The 25,719-nt window shown below is 35.1% G+C and overlaps 1 protein-coding gene across 3 annotated transcripts in view; it reads right to left on the bottom strand.

Annotated features, from left to right (window-relative positions):
- VPS13B (vacuolar protein sorting 13 homolog B) overlaps nt 1-25,719 on the bottom strand; it is a 1,074,400-nt gene that overhangs the window by 582,224 nt on the left and 466,457 nt on the right. For all 3 annotated transcript variants that reach the window (XM_044668639.1, XM_044668631.1, XM_044668624.1), the window contains exon 22: nt 18,228-18,462. In XM_044668639.1, coding sequence (XP_044524574.1) covers nt 18,228-18,462 — 235 coding nt within the window. The remainder of the gene's footprint in view (nt 1-18,227; nt 18,463-25,719) is intronic.

Raw genomic sequence — 25,719 nt, 5'->3', positions numbered from 1 at the left:
ATTGTTCAAAACCTATTTCCATGTTATTCATATTTACAGTAGAGTGATTTTTTAACATCAAAACCATCTATGTGATCAGTCATGTTTTTCTTCTGCCTTTCTGCTCCCACACTTCTTTCTCTGGATTTAGATAACGTTCTTTCTCATAAGTTCCTCTGGATGTCCTGGATCACTGCATTACTGCTGGTAGAAAAGTCTGTAACATTTGATTGAGCCATAATGTATCAGTCTCTGTGTTCAATGTTCTCCTGGTTCTGCTCCTTTTGCTCTGCATCAATTCATGGAAGTCTTTCCAGTTCACATGGAATTCCTCCAGTTCATCATTCCTTTCAGCACAATAGTATTCCATCACCATCAGATACCACAATTAGTTCAGCCATTCCCCAATTGAGGGACAAACCCTCATTTTTCAATTTTTTGCCACCACAAAGAATGCAGCTATAAATATTGTTGTTCGAGTATTTTCCCCTATTATCTCTTTGGGGTACAAACCCAACAGTGGTACGGCAGAGTCAAAGGTAGGCATTTTTTTTAAAGCCCATTGCACATAGTTCCAAATTGCCCTCCAGAAAGGTTGGATCAATTCACAGCTCCACCAGCAGTGTATTAGTGTCCCAATTTTACCACAACCCTGCTGATATTTCTCACTTTCCTTTGCTGCTATAATGGTCAGTCTGCTAGGTATGAGGTGGTACCTCAGAGTTGTTTTTATTTGCACTTCTCTAATCAAGAGGAATTTAGAACACTTTTTCATGAGATTATTGATAGTTTTGATTTCTTCAAGTGAAAACTGCCTAATCATATTGTTGTGAGGAAGATTATTTAGTATTAATTACATATAGTTTATATGTACCTAGCAGGAAGGGCTGGAGGATTCCAAGATGGAATGAAGGAGCAGGAAGTGGGGCTTGTGCTCTGAGAGAGACTCCATTAGTGGTTGGGACATAACTGTTGCTAACCCTGGGCGATCTCAGAGTTAGGGAAAAACTGTATCCAGATTCCCTGGGATCCTGAGAGGTGAAGGCTTTCAGCAAGTGACAACAGACCTGCAGAGCACACCAAGCGGGGAAGTGGTTTGTGATCTGGTGGACAGCATTTCAAACTCACTCTCCCTACCCGGGTACCTTGGATCACCTGGTGGAGTTGGCTCTTGGCATCCTGTGACCATCCTTGGATTTTCTGTGAGACCCCAATTGAAAGCCAACCTCAGGCCCTTTAGCTGAGCTGACCAAACCTGGCTGGAACCAGGTTTGGAGGAGCTTTCCCTGTGACTTCAGTACTGCTTCTTTTGGGCTCTGCCTGGCTTGGGTCAATAGGATAGTGTAGTTAAGTCCTTCCCTGCCCCCTGTGGTTTGCCCTTAGGTTTCAAGTATAGAATCCCTTATTCCCATCCTTTTATTATTTCCCTCAATTAAACTGTATAAACTTTACCTTTGCCTGCTGGTTCCATAGACCCTGGCCTAGGGTGGCTGAGTGATTGTTGGGCCAACTGCCATTCCTGTGTCAGTTAAAAGCTTGGCAGTAAACCCTGGTCTCCCTGTCCTGGTTGGTCCTGTCTCTCTTTCAACCCAGTGTGAACCCACAAACCATTTAGGTTACATTTTAATAATAATAATAATTAACATCCCTGGTGCCTCACCATTACAATATCCCTTGACCATTTGTTGATTGGGAAATGGCTTGATTTTTTGTAAATTTGACTTAGTTCTTATATACTTGGGAAATTAAACTTTTGCCAGAGAATTTTGATATAAATTTTTCTCCTAGCTTGTTGCTTTCCTTCTAGTTTTGGTTGCACGGGTTTTATATATACAAAACCTTTTAAATTTGACATAATCAAAATCATTCATTTTAGGGGGCAGCTGGGTAGCTCAGTGGATTGAGAGTCAGGCCTAGAGACGGGAGGTCCTAGGTTCGAATCTGGCCTCAGACACTTCCCAGCTGTGTGACCCTGGGCAAGTCACTTGACCCCCACTGCCCACCCTTACCACTCTTCCACCTGTGAGCCAATACACCGAAGTTAAGGGTTTAAAAAAAAAAAAGAAAAAAATCATTCATTTTTCATTTTGTAATGTTCTCTATCTCTTGTTTAGTTACATGACTCATTTTCATAGAAATAATTAACCAAAAAGGAATTGATAAAATAACTGAGAGATAGAAAATAGAAGAGGATCCAGGACAAAGCCTCAGGGAACACTTACAAGTCATAATATATGAAGAGCTAGCAAAAGAAACAGAGAAGGAACAATCAGACAGATGATAGAAAAAACAGGAAAACAGTGACATGAAAATCCAGAGAAAAGAAAGGGTCCAGAAGGAAAAGGTGATCATCAATTGTCAGTGAAGTGATCAAGAAGAACAAGAACTAAAATAAGGCCAACAAATTTGGCAAGTAAGAAAACACTGATAAAATTTTTGATAGCAGTTTCAAAGGAAGATCTATGGTAGTTTCATTGGGCTTTGTCCTTGCCCATATATCAATGACTTGAACACAAACACATCAAAAGCTAACCAAATTGCAAGATTAGAGTATAATAGACTGAAGTTAAAATAAAAGAATGAAGAGACTAAGGCAAACAAGAATAAACAACAACAAAGGACTAAACTTGGATATGTGTCCCCTTTGATCTCTATCATCATTAACTATTCACAGAGAGTCCAATTGGACAAACTCTAGAAGTGACTGTTATGCTTTGATTATTTTAAGGGAAAAATGGAATGGGAGGAGAAGAGGAAAAGATTGGGGTAGGATCACCCATAATGAGACTATACAATTAGAAATCTATACAATATATATTCTCAGCTAGTCAAAATTAAAAAAGAATATATACCTAGTGAGACTGAGGTGGTCAGAGCTCCTAGTCAACAATAAAACAGGAAGGAAAGGGGAGTAGAGAGAGGTAAAACTAAAGAGATAAATAAATTCTATGGATGTAAAAAATATTTTTAACTCTTCTTAAGTTGGCACAGAATAGAATTATGTGGGAATACCCATAAATTAGGGAATGGATGAACTAGTTATGGTATATAAATCTGATGAAATACTACTGTGATTAATTCTTATCAATGTATTTACCAACCAGGATTAGAGAAGACTAATAATGAAACATTCTGCCCACATCCTGACATGGAGGTGAAAGACTCAATACAAAATGAGACAAATATATATTTAGACATGACAAATGTCCAATATGGTTTGCTTGACTATACGTATTTGTAATGGTGGTTTTGTTCTTCTTGCTTTCTCAATAGAAGTGAAGGATGGAGAAAAGATTGATCTTTGAAAACAGAGGTTAAAAAGGAAAAAAAAACCCTCCTCTTATGCCCCTCTGAGGACAATCTGAACAAGTCTCTTTACTTGCCACATGGTATCTCTTCAGATGATGCCCCATAACTTCTAGTCTCTAGGGTAAATATACCCAGTTCTTTTTTTTTTTAATTTTTTTTTTTAAATTTTAAACCCTTAACTTCTGTGTTTTGACTTATAGGTGGAAGAGTGGTAAGGGTAGGCAATGGGGGTCAAGTGACTTGCCCAGGGTCACACAGCTGGGAAGTGTCTGAGGCCGGATTTGAACCTAGGACCTCCCGTCTCTAGGCTTGGCTCTCAATCCACTGAGCTACCCAGCTGCCCCTACCCAGTTCTTTTAACTAATATGTTATGAAGGGCTTTCATCATCTTGATTTCTCCATCCTGATTGAACAAGTGGAGAAAAGGGAGTGAAACAGATAGAATTAAACACATGAATAAAACATGGGGTTGAGAGTATTTGAATGGAGTCCAATTTTAATTAATGTGTTACCACTGAAACATGGTATACAAAAAAACCCACAATCATAGGATCAATCTCATAGGAAAGTGAAAACCTTGAGATCAGTGGAACATCATCTCCATTTTACACTCTTCCTGATTTAGGTATTATAAATATATTTGTGTCACAAAAGGATTTGGAAGAATACCTTCACCTATTTTTTCAAACAGTTTATGTAATATTAGAATTAATAGTCCTTTGAATGTTTGTAGAATTCATTTGTGAATCTTTCTGGTCTGGGACATATTTCTTGGGGAATTCTTCAATGGTTTGTTCATTTTTTGTATGTGATGGGATTGTTTAAGTATTCTATTTCTTCTTTTGTTGATCTTGGTAGTTTATCTTTTTATAAATATACATCTACTTTTCACTTATGTTGTTAGACTTATTGGCATATAATTGAGCAAAATAATTTCCACTAATTGTTTTAATTTCTTCTTCATTGGTTGTGATCTCATCTTTTTCATTTTTGATACTGGTATTTTGGTTTCCTTTAAAATTTTTAAAAATAAAAAAACTTTAAATAAAAAAATCAAATTGATCAAAGATTTATCTATTTTACTAATTTTTTCATAAAACCAGTTCCTTTTCCTATTTACTAAATCAATGGATATCTTACTTTTAATTTTATTTATCTTAACTTTAATTTTTAGGATTCCCAATTGGGTATTTGACTTGGGATTTAAAATCTGTTCTTTTCCTAGCATTTTTAAAAATTAAATGACTAATTAATTAATCTGCTCTTTCTCTTTTTTATTGATATAAGCATTTAAAGATACAAAATGTTCTCTAAATAAAGCTTTGCTTATATTCCATAAGCATTGGTATGTTGTCTCCGCATTGTTATTCATTTTAATGAAATTATGTATCATTTTTATGATTTGTAATTTGACTCATTCATTCTTTAGGATAAGATTAGTTTCCAATTAATTTTTGGTCTTTCTTCTGCCTTTTGTTGAATATAATTTTTACTTCATTATCATCTAAAAAAGATGCATTTACTATTTTTTATTTTCTACATTTGGTTGTAGGGTTTGTATGCCCTATGATATGGTCAGTTTTTATGAAAGTATTGCTGAGAAAAAGGTATATTCTTTTGTATTCCCATTCAGTTATCTCCAAAGTTATATCTAACTTTTCTAAAGTTCTATTTACTTCCTTAACTTCTTTTTTATTTGTTGGTTGGATTTATTTATTTCTGGGAAGGGAAGGTTGAGGACCCTTATTAATATAGTTGTTCTTTCCATCTCCTACTGTAACTCAGGTAACTTCTTCAGGAATTTGGACGCCATGCCTTTTTGGTACATATATTTGTACTGATGTTGTTCATGATCTTGTGTGCTTTTTATTGATGTATAATTTCCTCCTTCATCTTTTTTGATTAGTTTGATTTTTACTTTTGTTTTATCTGAGATCATGATAGCAACCAGTGCTTTTTTTTTTTTTTTTTTTTTTTTACTTTTGACTGAAATATTCTACGCCAGTGTCTTACTTTTACTCTGAGTGTCTCTCTATTTAAATGTATTTCTTTTAGATAGAATATTGTAAGATTCTGGTTTTTAATCCACTCTGTTATACTTTTCTATTTAATGAATGAGTTTACCTCCATTCACATTCACAGTTATGATAAATAATTTTTGTTTCTCTCCATTGTACTGGGTTCCCTCCAACTACCCTCCCTTCCTACTTCCCTCCCCACCTCTCTCTGTCCCACCCTTCCACTGCCTTTTTAGATTCTCCCTGTTCACAACTGTTTCACTTTTGACTACTTTCCCGCTCCAATTCATAGTTCTTTTTGTCCATCCTCCCACCTCTATCTTGTTCCCTTTCCCCTCTCACTTCCTTATTGAGTAAAGTAGGTTTCTATGGTTGCCTAAATGTGGGTGTTATTTCCATTTTGTACTAATTCCAATGAGAGTAGAGTTTAATCATTACCTGCCACACACCCCTATCTTTTCCTCCACAGTATTAATTCTTAGATGCTTCTTCATGTAAGACAAATTGCCCCCTTTTATCTCTCCCTTTCTCTTCTCCCCATGTGTTCCTCTTTCTCATCTTTTGCTTCATTTTTTATATATTAACCCATCCTATTCTACTTGCTTCCTTCTTTCTTTCTATGTGTACTCTCTTGTCCTAAAAGTGATAAAGTTCTTGAGTATCTTAAGTACTTTAGGTATCTTCAATACTTTAAATGCTGTATCTCAAATATCATATATATCTTAAGTTTCTTAATTATTACCATCTCAGTTATGAATTTACTCAATTGAACCTTATTGAAACCCTTAAGTCTTCAGTTTTTGGCTTACCTTTTTATGCTTCACATGAATGGCAAATATGCTCGTTGGATTTTCTTTTCATCTCTGAGTTTTGGTTTTGGGGAATACCTGGAAATACTTTTTTAAAATTAAATATCACCTTTTCCCCTGGGAGGATCATGCTCAGTTTCGTGGGATATGTAATTCTTGCTTGTAAATCTAGATAATTTGCCTTTCAGAATATCATATTCCATTCCTTCTGGTCCTTTAATGTAGAAGCTGCCAGGCCTTGTATAATCCTGTCTGTAGCTCCATGATATCTAAATTGTTTCTTTCTGGCTGCTTATAGTACTTTTTCTTTGGCCTGGGAGTCTTTTAATTATGCTACAATAGTGCTGAGATGTTTTATTTTAAGGGTCTCTTTCAGGAGGTGATCAGAAGATTCTTTCAATTTCTATTCTACTTTCCTTTTTGAGGATATCAGTGTAGTTTTCCCTAATAATTTCTTGCAACATAGTGCCCAGGATCTTTTTTTTTTTTTATCATAGCTTTCAAGTATTTCAATGATTCTTATATTGTCTCTCCAATGAGAACTCCAAGAGAGTGATTTTTCCATTGAGGTATTTCAGATTTCCTTCTATTTTTCATCCTTTAGATTTTGTCTTATAGTTTCCTGAAGTCTCATATAGCCATTCACTTTCATTTGCTCAATTCTAATCTTTAGGAAGTAATTTTCTTCCTTGATCTTTTGTGTTTCCTTTTCCATTTGGTTCATTCTAATCTTTAGGAAGTCATTTTCTTCAGTAGATTTTTGGCCTCCATTCCCATTTGACCCATTCTAGTCTTTAGAAAATTGTTTTCTTTAATAATTTTTTTGATTTCCATTTCCATTTGGCTCATTCTATTTTCTGAATCATTGATTCTTACTAAAGTTTCTTTTATTGTTTTTCTTTTCAAATTCTTCTAAGAGGTCTTTTGGGAATGCCATCCTTTCTTACTTTCCTCTAGGGCTCCACATTTTTACTTTTTGTAACTCATTTTGCCATTGTCCTCATCTGAATTTAAATTTTGATCTTCCCTGTTACTAACGTAACTTTTTAAGGTTAGGTTTTTTCTTGCTCATTTGTCCAGTTTTTATTTTTACCTCCTCATTACCTTGTCTATATATGTTGAGATCCTGTTCTTCTCCCAGGGCAGAGGGAGAGTTGTTCCAATATTGTTGTGCAGACTTCTCTATTGCTTAGGGTAGGCCCAGTTGTATTCAGGTCCCTCAAAGTGTGTACTTTGAAGGGGTAGCCAAGCTGGCTTCTTGTAGGGAGGCTTGCAGCTATTTGGTCCAGCTGGATTCTATTCCCTCTGCTGTTGGTTTCCTTGTTATCTCTTGTGCTGGGCTGTACCAGATTCTGCCTGTTCTTTTCCTCAGGCCATATGGAAGCTATGCCATACTCTCCAGGCTACTCTCCCTTTTCACCCCAAGGAAGCACTTCTCTCTTGCTTTCCTTTGTTTTAAGGCTCTTTACTTTCTCTTTTGAGGTGTGTGGAGGATTTGTGAGAGCTGAGCATTCCTTACTCTGAGATCTTTGCTTCCAACATTTATCCCCATTTTTTACAGAGTTAAAATTATAACTAAAACAGATTAAATGACTTCCTCAAAGTCAAAGCGTTAGTTACAATCAGAGCTGGGATTAAGACTAATGTCTTCTATCCAATTAATCTTCCACAGAACTATCAAAGTGATTTTTCCAAAATATTAAGCCACTCAATAAATTCCAGTGGCTTACTATTACCTCCAAAATAAAATATAACTTCCTTTCTTTGTTACTTAAGGCTATTTACAAACTAATCCTTTCCTATCTTTCTAGTTTTAGTCTTTACTCCTCTCCATTAACCTTCTTGTTAGTCCTCATACCTGAAACTCCATTCCCAGGCTGCAGTCTTTTTATTAGCTATTCCCCATGTTCTTCCTCCTCACCTTTATCACCTGGCTTACTTTAAGACTCATATAAAAGTATGGCAAAAATTTAGGTTTAGAATTCAGTGATTCCCAAAGTGGGTGCTACCACCCCCTGGTGGGTGCTGCAGTGATCCAGGGAAGTGGTAATGGCCACAGGTACATTTATCTTTCCTATTAATTGCTATTAAAATTTAAAAAATTAATTTCCAGGGGGCTAAGTAATATTTTTTCTGGAAAGGGGACAATAGGCCAAAAAAGTTTGGGAACCACTGGTTTAGATGAATATCTCACATCCTATACTGAGATGAGTTCAAAATGGGTATGTGACTTAAACATAAAGAGTGATATTATTAGTAAATTAGGGGAACATGGAATAGTCTACCTGTCAGATCTTTGGAGAAGGGAAGAATTTAAAACCAAGCAAGAGATAGAGAACATTACAAGACATAAAATAAGTAATTTTGATCATGTTAAGTTATATATATACTAATGCAACCAAAATTAGAAGGGAAGAAACCAAATGGGAATGAATTTTATAACAAAATTCTCTAACAAAGGCTAATTTTTCAAATATATATGGAACTAAATCAAATGTAGAAAAAAAAATCAAGCCATTCCCCAATTGACAAAAGGTCAAGAGACATGAATAGGCAGCTTTTAGATAAAGAAATAAAAACTATCAATAAACACATGAAAAAGTGTTCTAAATCTCTCATAATTGGAGAAATGCAAATTAAAACAACTTTGAGGTATCACCTCACAGCAGACTGGCCAAAAAGGCAGCAAAGGAAAGTAATAAATTTTGGAGGGGATGTGGCAAAATTGGGACACTAATGCATTGCTGGTGGAGTTGTGAACTGATCCAGCCATTCTGAAGGGCAATTTGGAATTATGCTCAAAAGTCTTTGAAAGACTGCCTGCCCTTTGACCCAGTTATATCACTGCTGGGTTTGTACCTCAAAGAGATAATAGGGAAAAATATTTGTATAAGAATATTTATAGCTGTGTTCTTTGTGGTGGCATAAAATTGGGAAATGAGGGGATGCCCATCAATTGGGGAATGGCTGAACTAATTGTGGTATCTGATGGTGATGGAATACTATTGTGCTGAAAGGAATAATGAACTGGAGGAATTCCATGTGAACTGGAACAATCTCTAGGAATTGACTCAGAGTGAAAGGAGCAGAACCAGGAGAACATTATACAGAGACGGATACACTGTGGCACAATTGAATGTAATGGACTTCTCTACTAGCAGCAATGCAATGATATGGGACAATTCTGAAGGACTTATGAGAAAGAATGCTATCCACATCCAGTGAAAGAACTTTGGGAGCAGAAACACAGAAGAAAAATATATGTTCGATCACAGGTTCAATGGAGACATGATTGGGGATGAAGACTCTAAATGATCACTATAGTGCAAATATTAATAATACAGAAATAGGTTTTGATCAGTGATACATGTAAAACCCCAGTGGAATTGCTCATTGGCTACGGGAGGGGGAAGGGAGAAGGTAAGGGAAAGAACATGATTCATGTAACTATGGAAAAACCTTCTAAATTAATTAATTAAAAGGGGGAATGGCTGAACAAATTATAGTATATGATGGTGATTAAATACTATTATGCTATAAGGAATGATGAACAGCTTGATTTCTATATGAACTGGAAAGACCTTCATGAACTGATGCGGAGTGAAATAAACAGAACCAGGAGAGCATTGTACACAGAGACTGATATACTGTAGAATGATCAAATGTAACCGACTTTGCTACTAACAGCAATGCAATGGACAATTCTGTGGGACCTGAATGCTATCTACAAAATGAGAAATAACCATGGAAGTACACATGCAGAAGAAAAACTACATGATATATTGCTTGTTTATATGGATATATAATTCAGAGTTTTGGTTTTAAAAGATTATTTCATTACAAAAATGAATGACATGGAAATAGGTATCAAAATATGAAATATGTAATATATATATATATATATATATATATATAAAATCCAGTGGAATTGCTCATCAGCTCTGGGAGGGGGAAGGAAGAGGAGAGGAAGAGAATATGAATCATGTAACGTGGATAAAATATTTTTAAAAAAACAAGGAATAGTTGAGGTAAGATCCAAATGATCCAAATTTCTCAATTTATAAATAAATAATGTCTGCCTCAAGAAAGAGAGATCCCAAAGGCAATTCTTTTAATAAGATATACTTGTGATAGAAAACCACAAAACTATAAAATGTATGAACAAATTCAACTTCACCAAAAAGAAATGAGTCCCCTGTGCTTGATTTCAGGTTACTCAATTAGTTAATAGTAATCAGGTTCAGTTATCATATAATCAAAGTGATTCATTGAGGAGACCAACATGTTAATCTCCTGGAGAACCAAGAGTAGAGAAACTTAACATGCTGGTTTCCCAAAGAATCAGAGGAGGAGATTATGTGAAATAATTATTTACAGGACTTGGATCCTGAGCACCATAAGAGTCACCTAGTATTTCTGACAGTTGGATGCTTATCTCTCCTTACTCCCTTCACTCCAAGTTACATTTGGCTTCCTAAGTATCAACATGCCAGAGCCAGCAAAATGGCGCTATGGAAGGAAGAGCTAGAGTATTTAGCTTTCAAATGACAGTGGCCTTTTTTACTTCCAGTCTAGAACTATTGGCTCCCAAAGCTGGTGATTTGCTCCTTATCTTATCTGGCCATCTCTGGAAAGCCTCAGTTTGAGCCTGTTAAATGGAGAATCAGATCTATCCCTAGAGTTAGGGATATATCTTTCTGTTTCTTTACTAATAAATGCTTATAAATCTGGTAATGAGTCTCTAGATTAATTTTTATTTTTAACAAGGAAAACTAGCACTCAAGGCTCAAGATACAATTTAGATATAGAATGTTATATTCACAAATAACCATGACCACATCTTAAATTATTAAGACTATGAATTAATCTGAGTTCAGATTTATCATCTATCTTCTAGGAATGGCAATAATTAAAAAAGGTGGACCCTAACTGTTCAACGTATTAATGCACAGTCTTAGGTTGTTGTATTGTTTTGAAAGTGCAAGACAGAGGTATAAAATTAAAAAGACTAAGCCTCATTTCAACAACTCAGAGAATATGGGATCTACTTTATTTGGTTTTGTATCTAATAAGAATTCCTGACACAACAAATTAAGTAAAAATATTGGTGAAAATGGCAAATGCACTAGCACTAATTACATGTAAGTTATATGTATACATATGCATATATATACACATATATAATAAGCTACTATCATACACTTAAGTGATTTTTTTCATAAGTTCACTGGTAAATGCACACAAGTTCTTTATAAATTCCCTTGAAAATAACATAGAAAATTCTATTAGATAATAAGTTACAATATCTGGCAGTTACATTCCAAGTGAAGGTTTAAGATCTCTTGAAAAAGCCTCTTTTCCTCAGAACATGGTTGGCCAGTGAAAGTAAAAATGGGGGTCAGTCACTATTTCTATATTATGTTTCACTGGTTGGTTATGGTGCCACTTTATATCCTCCTAGGGAGTCTGATGAACGGAGTTTGGAAGTTTAAATCTGATTCTATCCTTCTCCGTCTGGTCTGTGCTGCTGAATAATGGCTCAAAATAAACTTAATTGTCCCCAGCTAACTGACTTCTGGACTAATTTGAAGAATATCTAAGCTTTAAAAATGGAGACTTCTGTAATTGTTATATCCTTCATGATATATTGGAAAAATAAGATGGGAATTTAACAGTAATTTGTTATTTAAGAAAGACTTTTAAAACAAAACAAAACAAAAAAGACTATTAGTAGGAGTAGGCAGAAGGTCAAGAGGAAAAGGGGTCAAAAAAGATTTTGAAATGGAAAAAAAAGACTAGAAAGGGTAGATAACATTTATGTCCTACATGATAGACATATATTCAACTGTATGCAAGTCATATTCACCTAGCTGCCCTGTCATCAAACTCAATATATCTCAAACCAAACTCAATACTGCCATCCAAATCTGCTATCTCTGGTTAACTTCTTAGATCTACTAATTTTATCAACAACTTCTCTTTAACTCAGTCTTGAAATTGCAGGTATATTTTATTTATTTTTTTTTATTTAGAATATTTTTCCATGGTTACATGAGTCATGATTTTCCCCACCCCTCTTTCCTCCTCCCTCCCAGAGCTGACAAGCAAAGCAGTTCCACTGCGTTATACATGTATCATTGTTCAAAACCCATTTCCATGTTATTCATATTTGTAGTAGAGAGATTCTTTAACATCAAAACTCCAATAACATCCCCATTGAACCACACGATTAATCATATGTTTTTCTTTTGTGTTTCTGCTCCCACAGTTCTTTCTCTGGATATAAATAATAATTTTCTTTCTTATAAGTCCCTCTGGATTGTCCTGGATCATTGCATTGCTCCTAGTAGAAAAATTTGTAACATTCGATTGTGCCATAAAGTATCCGTCTCTGTATACAAAGTTCTCTTGGTTCTGCTCCTTTCATTCTGCATCAACTCCCGGAGGTCTTTCCAGTTCACATAAAATTCCTCCAGTTCATTATTCCTTTCAGCACAATAGTATTCCATAAGCAGGTATATTTTATTATTCCATCAATGCACTCTAATTCTCATCAGTTGAATCTACATAAAAATCCTTTTTCAATCATTCTCTTTAGTCCATTTTAATTGCTGTAGCCTAGTTAATTCCCTCATAGTACGATCTTTCATAATCTCTTATCCTATGCTCTAAGATTTATTACTTTTTTTGTATTTTCGTTAAATTGTAAAATGTACTTTCAAAATTCCCTGGCTTGGTTCAACTTGTTCCCTTTGCCTGGAATGTCCTCACCTCTCAATTCTGTTTGCCACATTTAAAGATGCCATTTCAGGTAAAGATCAAATACTAACTCTTTCATGAAGTATTCTTTTATTCTGCTTCCCCTTCTTTCTTCTATATACCAATAACATTTTGCTTGCTTGTCTTCAAAGGCATTTAGTATGTTTTACTTGGTAATATGTTTATTTATCTCATCTCCTTAATTATATAGCTATTTTTCAAAGCAAAGGTTGTACCCTGTTCATATTCATATACTTACATTTTCCCCGTACCATGGAACTTCATACATAACATAGCTTTCAATAAATTTTTATTTAATTAAATTGCAAATGAAAACAGTAGTATATCTAGAGTGGTGTCCACACTAGCCTAGAGTGATTAGGTTGTAAAGATTTCAGTACAAACCAAGATAGCATGCCAAAGGCTCTTTTGGTTTCAGATAATGCAAATGGGATACTATACTATCTACAAATCACATTTTCCAAAGATATTTTTTAGCACAGAGACAAAAATCTGTAATTTGTCATAAAGGATTAGCCAGGCCATCACCTGGTTATTCTTAAGAAACTGAGAAAAATATAATATTTCTGCATAAGTAAAATATAATACTTCTGCATAAGTAAGATATAGGGGGTGGGGGAAACCAGCATGTACTAGAAACACTGATAGAGAAAAAAATACATTACTGTATTATAAAGAATAATGAATATGAAGAATTCTGAGAAATTAGGAAAGCTGTATATTAAATGATAAAGAGTGAAAAAAAAAAGAACCAAAAAAGCAATGTATATAATAGCAACTAAAATCAGCATAGAGAAGCAATGTTATCTATAATATCAAAGTTATATCCTGGGCTTCCTTATTATCCTCTACACTATTTCATTTGATGATCTCATCAGCTCTCATGGGTTTAATTACTATCTTTAAGTTGATGAATCTCAAATCTACCTTTTTTGCTTCATTCTCTCTGCTGAACTCCAATCTCCCACTTTACACTGCCTTTCAGACATCTGGAACTGGATGTTTAATAGATATCTTGAATGAATTATTTCCAAAATAGAACTCATTATCTTTTCCCCTAAACCCTGCCCAGACCCTTCCCTACCACTGTAGTAGGTAACAACAGCCTCCCAGTCTTTTAGGCTCACAACCTAGAATATCTCCTAGATTTCTCACTATCTCTCACATCCCACATCCAAGCTATTGCCAAGATGTTACCTTTGTAAAATTTCTCAAATATGTTGCCCTGCCCTTCTGTCTTCTGATACTAGTACCACTCTAGTGCAGTTCTTCATCATCCTACACCTGAATTATTGCAATAGCCCATGGTGGGTCTTCTTGACTCATTTCTTCCCACTAAAGTGATTTTTCTGAAATGAGGGTTCCATCACGTCACCATCCTACTCAATGGCTTTCCATTGCCTAAAGGGACAGATACAAAGTGTTCTGTTTGGCATTCAAAGCTCTTTAAAATCTGGTCCATTCCTATCTTCACAATCTTTTTTACAGCCTACATCCCCAATACATACTATTTGATTTAATGACACTAGCCTTCTGGCTATTCCACAAACAAGATATTCCATCTCTTTCCTATATTCTTTCTCACTGTCCACCATGTCTAGAATGTTTTGACTACTGAATTCCTCAGCTTCCCTTAAATCCTAACTAGAATCCCATCTTCTACAGGAGCCTCCTAACCCCTGTTAATGTCAGATCTATCCCTCACTTAAATACTTCCAATTTATCTTGTACATAGTTTGCTTTTTGTATATTTGTTTACATGTTGTCTTCTCCATTAGATATAAGATCCTTGATGGCAAACACTGTTTTTGGTCCCTTTTTGTATTCCTAGCACTTACCACAGAGCCTGTCACATAGTAGGGGCTTAAACATGTTTATTGTTTTATTGATTGATATTCCTTAATTCTTTTCCTCCTCTTATTTCTTTTAACAACTAATAAACTATTTTATGAGGAATACAGTTAGCCAGTATGCATTTTGTATATTTGTTAGGAAGTATGCTATGTCAAAATAAATTATACACTTAATTATTTTAATGAAATTAAGCACTTACTAAAAATACTGTGGGTTAGAAAGAAAAATGGTATGGCAGGAAAAATGTTTACATAGGCTTGAATTCATTTCCCTTTGAGGAGGAAAGGAGGCCATTGTTGGGATTTGATTGGACTCAAGAACAAGGAGCATAAAAATCTCTCCCTAGCTAAAGTTGGAGGTCAAGGGGTTGGCCTAATCCCCACTGTCAGATAAAAATGCCATTCTGTCTCAGCAATGCTAGTTCGGGGGGAATGCAAAGATTCAGTTTTTCAAATTATATTTATATATATGTATGTATATATGCATACACATACACATATATATATATATGTACACAACTTCTTATAAGATGACATTTCTTCTTAATAATAATTTTAATTAATAACTCTTATTTTCATATACCTAAATTCCCAGAGGGTGAGCAGGTTTTTTAATAGTAGGGAACTGAAAGGTTACATGAGAAGCTTAAACAGGAACCTAATGAGTCATTAAAACAGTGGTTAGTAAGGTTATGATCTAATGAGTAGCAATCTTGATCTTTAGCTTGCCTACAGTGGTTCCACTGACTTCAGGAGCTCATAGAAGATTTGCTTTTGCAAAGCCAGTTAAATCAGTGAGAAGCACCAGATGGGAACTGTTCTTTGGGCCTTTTTAAGTGATTAAGAGATAGAGTTCTGCACAGTTGATTCTGTAAAAATGAATTCCCTCTGCGACTGGTTCTCCAATACTATAAGAAAGGAAAGAAGTTAAATTCTTAAAAGAGACAGTCTGGGTAAACTGGATTTATGCCATATCCCATATGCCCTCTCCTTTATCCTTATGACTTGTCATATTTCAGTCCTTTCAGTGATGTACAACTCCTCATGACCCTACTTGGGGCTTTGTTAGCAAAGATACTAGGATGGTTTGCCATTTATTTATTTCTTCAACTCATTTCACAGATGAGGAACTTGACACAAACAAGGTCAAGTGACTTGCCCAGCATCACAGAGCTAGGGTCTAAGGTTAGATTTGAACTCCCTGGTCTTTAGAACTCTTGTTGTATCTACTGTTCCATCAAGCTATCCCAACCCCAGGTTGCCCTATGTTATAGGAAATTAAATTCTACCTTCTAGATATAGTCTCAGCTAAGTAGTGTCAAGTCTAGCTATAGACTTCCTTAGCCATATGATCATATAGGTTTGGGAAGACTAATTCATGAAACTCAATGGTCAAATTTGAGCAAGAAATTAAAGATGTTTGGAAGCTCTGGGGATAACAGGAAAATACATCATGCACTGAGAAAACAATTTGTGAAATTTATTTATGAAATTTAAGCAAGAAATCAAGGCAACTTGGGAAAACATTGCTACCCTCAGAAAAGAATCTACAATTACAGGATGAGTTACCATGCACAACAATATAAGAGAGAGCAGAAGGTGGTGATAACCTTTTCCAATGAGAATCCTTTAATGTGACTTCACACATGGGGTTGAAAAGAAGGAAAGAAGGAGATAAAATCACTAAGAGGAGTGTCTGCTCAGGTGAAGGTAGGTGGAAGATCCTCTGTTTGAGTACAAATATTGTGGGTTGGTTAAATATATTGTAGGAATGAATATTATAAATTATTGAGTGTCAATACCTATATGGACACTTACAGTAACTATTATGTTAATTATTGTGTTAGGGTCAGGCCTTAACTAGTCTGAACCACTTTGTGAAGTTACCAGTAAATAATTTCATTTCCAGTATGAGAGGTTAGAAAAAATTTCAGGAGGATTAAAAGAAAGATATTTCCTCTTTAGTGACAGAGATAAAGAAGGTTATGTGTGGTTAATGTTAACCCTGTATGTCCAGGGAAGAAGGTAAATATGATACTTGAAAGATTACTATAATCAGACTATCAGACTATCAGAGCTCAATAAAGCTGCTACAATGATGATGATAGCCTCTTCTTATCCTGTCAACATGACAGAACAAGGAGGTCAGGCCCAACCAAGTAACAGGGAAATGAACTTACTATTCTAGGGGCTGACACAACTAGAAGTAGTTTGTTTTCAAATGGGAAAGGGGGTTTGATATATCTCTGTTCCTTGGATACTTGAATTTTCCTTCACAATGTCATAGTTCTGTGGGTAGAGATCTGAAAGAGGCATCATTTTCTAAAGGTACTCATGACTGCCACTATATTAATGATATAATGTTGACTGGGCTGAAGGTGAATGTAGGTGAAGGTGGTGAGAGCAGAGGCCCTAGATAAGATGATGGCTAATAGGAAGTTTAAAGAGTAGGAAAGAAAACCTAAGAAAATGTAGGGTCCAACCCTCTCAGTTATGTTTTTGCGAGTGACTGAAGTAAATGAATGAATGAATGAATGAAAGTAAAAGCAATTATTAAGAATTTACTATGTGCAAAGTACTGTGCCTGGAATATAAATAACAAAGAAAAGACAACCTCTGAGTGCAAAGAACTTACATTCAAAGGAGAGATCAATAAAAATAGCAGAGTTGTGATTATCACATTACAGAATAAGTAATATGAACAAGGTGTTGCCATGTCTGCCATTTTCAAATAGTTAAGCCTGTTGTTAAAATATAAGTCAACATTATTTACTTTGTGACTCAGCTCAATAAACATTTCTAGTTTCTCATACAGAATGAAATTAAATATGCCAAGTTGAAAAAGATATGAATTAAAAAAAATAAGAAGTGTTAGTTTTAGAGGAGGGATTAAATGAAATAATCATCAAAGTATTATTGCCTTAAAGGAAAAAGAAAAAAAAAACAAAGCTAGATAGGCATAAATTGTGTTGTTTATAGACAATGATATTGAAGTATGAAGTACTGATGCATGGAGACAATATTTAACTAAAAAAGTCAAATGCTTTAGTTTTTAAAGAGATCATAACAACAATAACAACATTTAGATAATAGTACTTTCAGATTTGCAAAATATTTTTATAAACATCATTTCTTGATCAAATTGCTAATCATTCTTCTTAATTCATATATCTGAAGTCAAAAAAGCAAACTCTTTGCAATCTTGCTCTACTCCCCAAAAAACTTCCAAGTACAATAGACCAAGTACAAAGATCTAACAAAATTAGTTTTTTTCAGTCAGTATATATGTTCATGTATTGTGTGTATATATATATATATATATATGCATATATATACACACACACTATATAATATATGTCTTAGTTCACTTACCTTGAGCAGTAAAAATCTCACAGTGTGAAAAACTGATTTAATAAACATATAAATGAAATAAAAGTATAAAAATACAATGACCAAAGGAAGATTTTTAGTAAGTTTACCTTCTTCAAGAATGGGCCGCAAGATAACAAATGGGATCTCTTGCAAAGGTTCCATATACTTGTGCCCAGCACTAATAATCTTTATCTGGGGTAAACAAAGAACAAGGGTTCCTGGCATGCTGGTTTGTCCATGGTACCAACTTCTTACTGTTCCAGGGATGTCACCAGACACAATTGTACTTGGGGAAGGCAGGCTGTCGTTTGGAATGAAAACACAACAGGATTGTACTTCAAGCTGGAAAGTAAAAGGAAACAAAAATATGTCACAGCTTAGGACTCAGACTAAATTTCTAAAAAATGTACTTATGCCTTCACTAGAATAAACATGTAACACTACCAAAGAAATGGCATGATTTTAAGTCTTTATAACTCACATTTACTGAGTAAAAAAATACTATGTGAAAAGGTGCTGTTTCTGTCTATAAACTTGATCAAAAGGGCATAACTACACGAGCTGAAAATATATCTGCCTTTCCACAGCTCTTTCCAAGAAACATGATTGAGTTAGAAAATGTGCTGGCAAAAAAGGTGAGAAAATCCTCCTTCTTTTGCAGTTCATTAGCTTTTGTTAGCACCAACTAAGGCCTTAAAGAAGACTAGCATTTTATATGCTGTTACTTTCTGAAGAGATTTATTTCAATGTGAATTCTTCCTTTCCTTTGTAGTTTACAGACTAAAATTATAAGAGGAAAAGGTCCAAGCTCAAGCTCTGAAATGAGTAAAGCCTTTAGTTATATACTGACATGCTCATTATAAATCAGATATTATGTACATTTCTGTGTGCATTTTTGTGCATGTATGTGAATAGCAATGAAAAAAGGAATAAAAGATTTTTGCCTTTTGTTACCCTTCATTTTGGGAACTATGATATGAAGTGATGTGAAATTTTTATTTGTCCGTCTTCTACACAATTCAGTTACTAAGTCTACTATGGAAAATTTCTGATAATTTTGCCAGACCCTTGGAGACTTTAAACAAGGCAGACTAAGTCCAAACCAAGGACTGAACTCATCATGACTTCTTAATTCGGAGGCAATGTAGACTAACTCTGTTAGTCTTAGTTGGCTCCTGCAAGTAATACTCTGCACCTGGATATCAAATAGCCTCAACAGCTCGCACACTTGAATGCTTTGTTAAGAAAATACAAAATATGTTTGTTAATTTCTGCTAAATGTTTTGGACATATAATGTTATTTAAAGATGTGATAAAAACAAAATTGGTTTGCTGCTTTATAACTCAATAGTGCCTGATAAATGTTCAAATATTCTGGGAATTCATATTGGTAATGAGACCATATTTTCTGAAAGATAACTAAACACAAATATACTGGGATACTCCTCCCCTTAGGGCAGATATATTCCCTCATGAGAGCAATAATGATATGTAATAGGGTTGGAATTCCCTGATACCATAAATAATTTGCCAGCCTGGCAAATAAAGCACAGATATTCATCTTTACTTCAACATTTCTTTGCAGTTTTGCTTAGACAAACTGACATGAATTCACTGAAGAAAAATCTAAGTAGAATTCTGCAAAAATAAATACATTGTTACATGAAGTATGGGTTTGTTTCTTATTCTAGTGCTATTTGATTTAGAATATGAAATTAATTATGTATTTGATAAGTGGTTTATTGATCCAAGATCCCAGCATGTACTTTATTTATACTGGAATAGAACTGACTTTGTCTTGTTACAGATGTGTCACATTTAGATTTTTAAACATGGTTAAAATTATACAGATTTTAAAATGGCACATGAAGAGCATTTTCTCAATCAATAATAGTTGGCAGTAAGGACCAATAATAATATGCTGACAAAGTTACCACTTTTATCAGAAAAGCTTATTTAAATGTATGTATTTAATATAGTATATATATATGAATGTATACATATATATACACACATATTATCTAAACACTGCACACATCAATAGCCACTAATGTCCTGATCCTTTATACCATGATAGAGAAGACCCTGGGTTCTTGAAGTAACTGTGTATCTATACCAAGTTTAAAGGATACAAAGGACAGTGACAAGTCCATTGTTGATGAATCATCATAAATAAACTCAAAGCTACTCAAGTCCTGCAAGGTGATGAATTTTTTAAAAAGAACAACTCTCAAAGAACATTTACTAGGTAGTAGAAGAGTGCAACCTGTGCTGGTGGAAGAATTAGCTAGAGGATTGAAATAATAGATTCCTGAATTACTAAAACTCATACCAACAGGTATTTTCTAAGTTTAAAGAAAATGATAGAAGTAAAACTGTATAAAATACACAATAATCACATCACATCCATGATACTAAAGTTTCATCAGTTTAAGAATAAGCTACTATATTTACTCAAATAGTATAAGATATGCAGAATCTATAGTTCAATGCACTATATAATTAAAATACAATCCCTAAAACTTTTTACATAGAAATCTAAGACTTGCAAAGAACTTTATACACATTATATACAAGCTAATTTATACATTTTCCTCTGATTAGCTTGATCTCAGTCTAGAAGGCTAAAGGATAGCAACCTCTCACCCCAAATCTAATTATATTGCTGACTAGTTATTAAATGTAAGTTCTTAAAGGTAAGAGTATGTGCAGCTTTATGGATAGAGAGCCAGATAGGAAGTCCTGGATTCAAGTCCTAACTCTGACATGTACTAGCTATGACCCCAAACAAGTCACTAACCTAATTTGCCAGTGCTCTTAGGCAACCTTCTTTGACAGTAGGAATTTCCTTAACCAAAAATTCCCTATGTTTTTGAAATAATAGTTCTAGTCCCTGTCCCTTTTCCTACTGAATTTCAGGAATATACAGCACATTTTAAAAATTAGTTGCCTAAATAAACAATTAGCCCACTGAAATTAATTATAGGAATGTGTAGGAAATAGCAAGTACAAATGACAACCGAACAGATTACAATAAGGACTATAATAGGTTCCTTTATTGATGGGTAAAGAATCTCTATATACATAATCCAAATAGTTCAAAGTCATTATTAGGTTACATTAATAACCTATATTAAAGCTATCATATAAATCTTTTTACACTTTTTAAATAACTACTAACCTATATGTCAAAAATTGTGGTTTTAATGTAAAATGCTGAGTGATTTATGTAACTGAATATAAATCTGCAGCAGTAAATCTTGCATTAATGTAAGGATCTGACAATCCAAGGGAAAGAAAATGAAGTAATCTGCCAGTAAGAAGTCCTCAAGCCGGGGGTCAGATCCTGTTCATGGAAACCATCTGGTTGGGACCCTCTGAGCCACACCAAACACAAATGATCTTTTAAAAAAATATCCTATTCATTAATGCATCACAGCTGCACTGAGTGTTACTTCATTTTTCCATGGCAACATCCTTTCTGTTTCAAGGATCTTATTTCAGTTTTGGTAGCAACGTGTTCTTTTGCCAATATTGAACACATTCATGTGTTAAAGAGAAGGAATTATTACAAATTCTTGAAATAGAATCACCTCCTATTTTGATTCCTATTATGTCAAGGGCTACACATGTGAAGTATCATCTACTTATGATGAAGAACCAATGAAGTAAGCATTATTTTGTCATCTAATTTTAAAAAGTGAATTAAATGGATTGAATTTACTCTAGATTCTTACTAATTTATGTACAATATGAAAGATAAGTCCCATCTCATTATTCTTCTACCCCTTTACTCCTCCCCTCCCTCATTCTGAGCTAGGTAAAATGAAAAATACACTAATATCTTGCTGACATTTTCTTCTAATTCAAACCATACACATCTTCAGCATAATAGACTTTGAAGAGGTGGCAGCTTTGTGCAGAAGGCAAAGAGTTTCACAGATGCAGGTCGTAGTGAATTACCTCTAGGGTTATAAGAGAGCAGGGAGTTTACACGAAGCTGTTAATTGGTGAAGTAGGCATGCCTGGAAGTCAGTTCATGGGTGTTTTGACAAAACATAAAACAAGTTTGTGTAGGAAGGATGAGACAAAGTCAATATTTCATTTTCCTGATAGAAGGAATCCAAATCAATATATGTGTTAATGGGGAATTGTTTGGGTACCTCAAACAGAGGCTGTGTTTCAGTCTTGTGAGTGAGGATTCCCAAATGGTTTGTATTGTCCCTGGAGAAATCTCTGTTTAGGAAACTGAAAAGGTGACAGAGAAGGAAGAAAACAGAAGCAACTGACTCTAGCTTGTATCCAACTAGGAAAACTGAAGCCATGCTGAGGCCTAATACTATCACCATGAAGTGATTCAGCATTCGGGGAAGAGAGGATGACAACATAGCAAAACTCTGAGTAGTTAAGGAGAGACCAAACAGGAAGTGGGGGGGAGGGAGGGAGAGAGGGAGAGAGAGAGAGAGAGAGAGAGAGAGAGAGAGAGAGAGAGAGAGAGAGAGAGAGAGAGAGAGAGATATGAGGAACAGAAAGGAGGTCTAAGAGCCACTGTATGTCAGGAAAGGGAATCTGAACTTAATGGGATCAACTATCTCACCTAGCTGTTTTAAGGAAAGTGTTTTCTTGACCTCTCAATGCTATTGAAACTAACTATCTTCTACCTCCAGTATACAACAGTTTCTTTAGTTTTTTTGTAACATTGCTTTCTCTTGATTCTCCTTTTTCTCAGTATCCTTTGCTGGATCATTATGTATGTCTTACCCTTTATACGAGGGTGTTCCCCAAGGGTCTCTCTAAACCTTCTCTCTCAAAGATCTCAAGAGTTCCTATGAGCTCAACAACCATATCTTTGAAGATGACTCCAAATTATAACTATCCAATCTTTCTGAGACATAGTCCTATGTCATCAAATGCCTTTTGAGCATCTCAGGTTGGATGTCTTCCTAGTATCTTAAGCTCATCATGTACAAAACAAAATTCATAATTTTCTGTCTAAACCTCTCCCTTTTCCAAACTTCCCTACTTACATTAAGAACATCACTTTTAGTATTCAGATTTTAAACTACAGAGATATCCTCGACTCTTAATTTTCCTTCATCCATTTTCTAAGTCTTGTTCAATTCTGCCTTCAAGATATTTCTAGTTCACTCCCATCTTGCCATAACATGGCCTCTACTCTAGCTGAAGCCCTCATCAACTCTCTCTTGGATTAGAAAGGCCTCCTAAGTATCCTCAGAGTTTGCAATCTATTTTCTCTCTAACATCCTCCATACAGTTATCAAAATAGTCTTCCTAAAGAATAGGTCTGATCAAGTCAGTCCTCTTTTTGAGAAAATTCATTGGCTCACTATTGTTTTAAGGATAAAATACAAACTTCTCAGGTTAGCATTTATAATCCTTCATTAACTAATTCCAACCATCCTTCTAGCTTTATTAATCTATTTCACATGTAATACTACTAGTCAAATGAATCTGTTTACTCTTCCTAAATATTAGAATTCCATCTATTACCTTTAATCTTTTGTAGAGGCTGTCCCATGCCTAGAATGCATGCTTTCCTTACTTCTACCTTGTAGAATCTCTACTTTCTTTTAAAGCACAGTTCATGTGCCACCTCCTACAAGAAATGTGTTATGATATCCCTGGTTGTTACTGCTTTCTCCCCTCACCCTTGCCTCCTGAAATTATTTGTCAGAGACCTATTTATATACTGAATATGAACTGTAGAACATAAACTCCTTGAGTAGAGAGACAATTTTTCAGTTTGTGCCTGTTTTCTCAGTACCTAGTACAATGTCCATGAACATGTTTTTAACAAGTGATGGTTGGACTAGATTTGTGGACCTTTAAGTACGTTCATTACATTATGAGTTAGTAGAGATGTAAAGAAAAAAAGCAACAAACTTTGAATCAGGCTTGTCAAAGGTTTAAATTCTACAACTGAATTTTAGAAACTGGCCACTAGAAAGTTACTTAAAGGTTATTAATCTGAGTTTTCTCGGTTGTAGAATGAGATCAATAATACACTTTTATTCTCCAGTATTAAATGGTCAAAAAATATGAACAGGCAATTTTGAGAAAAAAATAAAGCTACATATAATTCTATGAAAAAATACTCTATATTATGATTTACCAGAGAAATGCAAATTAAAACAACTCTGAGGTACCACCTCATACATACTTGATGGGGCTAATTAATATGAAAAAGAAAATGACAAATACTGGAGAGGATATAGGAAAACTGAGAAACTAATGAACCGTTGGTGAAGTTGTGAACTGATCATGCTGGAGAGCAATTTGGAACTATGCCCAAAGGGCAATCAAAACTCTTGGCCCAGCAATAACACTACTAGGTTTGTAGGTTTCCCCAAGGGAATCAAAGAAAAAGGGAAAATGACCGATCTGGCTATAAATATTTATAGCATTTCTTTTTATGATGGTGAATAATAAGAAATTGAAGGGATGTCCATCAATCAGGGAATGGTTGAACAAGTTGTGGTATATAATTGTAATGGAATACTACTGTCCTAGAAGAAATGATGAGAAGGATGTTCTCATAAAAACCTGGGGAAAGTTACATCAACTGATGCAAAGTGAAATGATTGGAACCAGAACATTGAACACAGTATAGGCAATATTGTATGACAATCAACTGTGAATAATTTAGCTATTGTTATGGATAAAAGGGGAGGACACTAAAGTTGGGGGGTGCTCTCCTTCCCTTGCTGAGTGATGGAGGGATAAAAGGTGAATGAGGTGATAGGAGAGGAATGAAAGGGAAGGCTGAGTTTAGGGAGGAATGGACAAGGCGGTATTAGGACGGTAAGGGTACAGGGTGAGGTATTCAGGAGAGGCAGCTAACACAGACTAGACACCCAAGCTAGAGACAGAGGATACTGAGGGGAAATAAGCTGAACCCTTCCAGGCAGGAAAGGTACTTTTATAAACACAAGGAATAGGGCCAGTCAGAAGTGGTTTGAATCTGACTTGAGGGCTTTCTTGTCAGTTTCTCAAGTCCTCAAAGGAGGAACCACAAGGCTCCTCCCTATCAATGAAACTGAAGGGATTCAGGAGGAAGCATTGGCCAACTACTTCTTCCCAAGATGGATGCCTCCAGTTTTCCTCAGGAAATAAAAGAGAATAATTCCTTCCCCTTCAACCCTGCCTAATTCTTCAACACAATGATTCTTCAGAGGGTTTGATTAGGTAACAAAGGGATTTATTAATGTTCAGGGTTGGTCAGGAAGGATAGAGAGCTTTGGAGTTTCTGACAGCCGCTAGGGAGAAACTCAAAATGGGGGACGGTCACAGGAATGGGTTAGACTGAGAGAGGATCTGCTTCTCTCAGCTAGGGAAGATTTGGTTGCTTTTAAAGTAGAGGGTATACTAAAGGGATAGCTTGAATTCAAGGGTGTCCTACTTGCCTATTGGGGAAACTAAACCCACAAAGTCTATTCACTAAAAACCCAAAAGCCACCCTGCCTCTTAGATCCCCAGGAAAACAGGAAATGAAACAGGGAAATAATATGGAGAAGGTCAGGGAGAGGTCCAGAGAAATTAGCTAGGTTCAAATTGTCCAATGACAAAGCACAGGCCAAA

This window comes from Gracilinanus agilis, chromosome 1 (assembly GCF_016433145.1).
Source record: "Gracilinanus agilis isolate LMUSP501 chromosome 1, AgileGrace, whole genome shotgun sequence".
Lineage (NCBI taxonomy): Eukaryota > Metazoa > Chordata > Mammalia > Didelphimorphia > Didelphidae > Gracilinanus > Gracilinanus agilis.
Note: the sequence above shows the minus strand (reverse complement) of the source record. Positions and strands in the feature narration are given on the sequence as shown.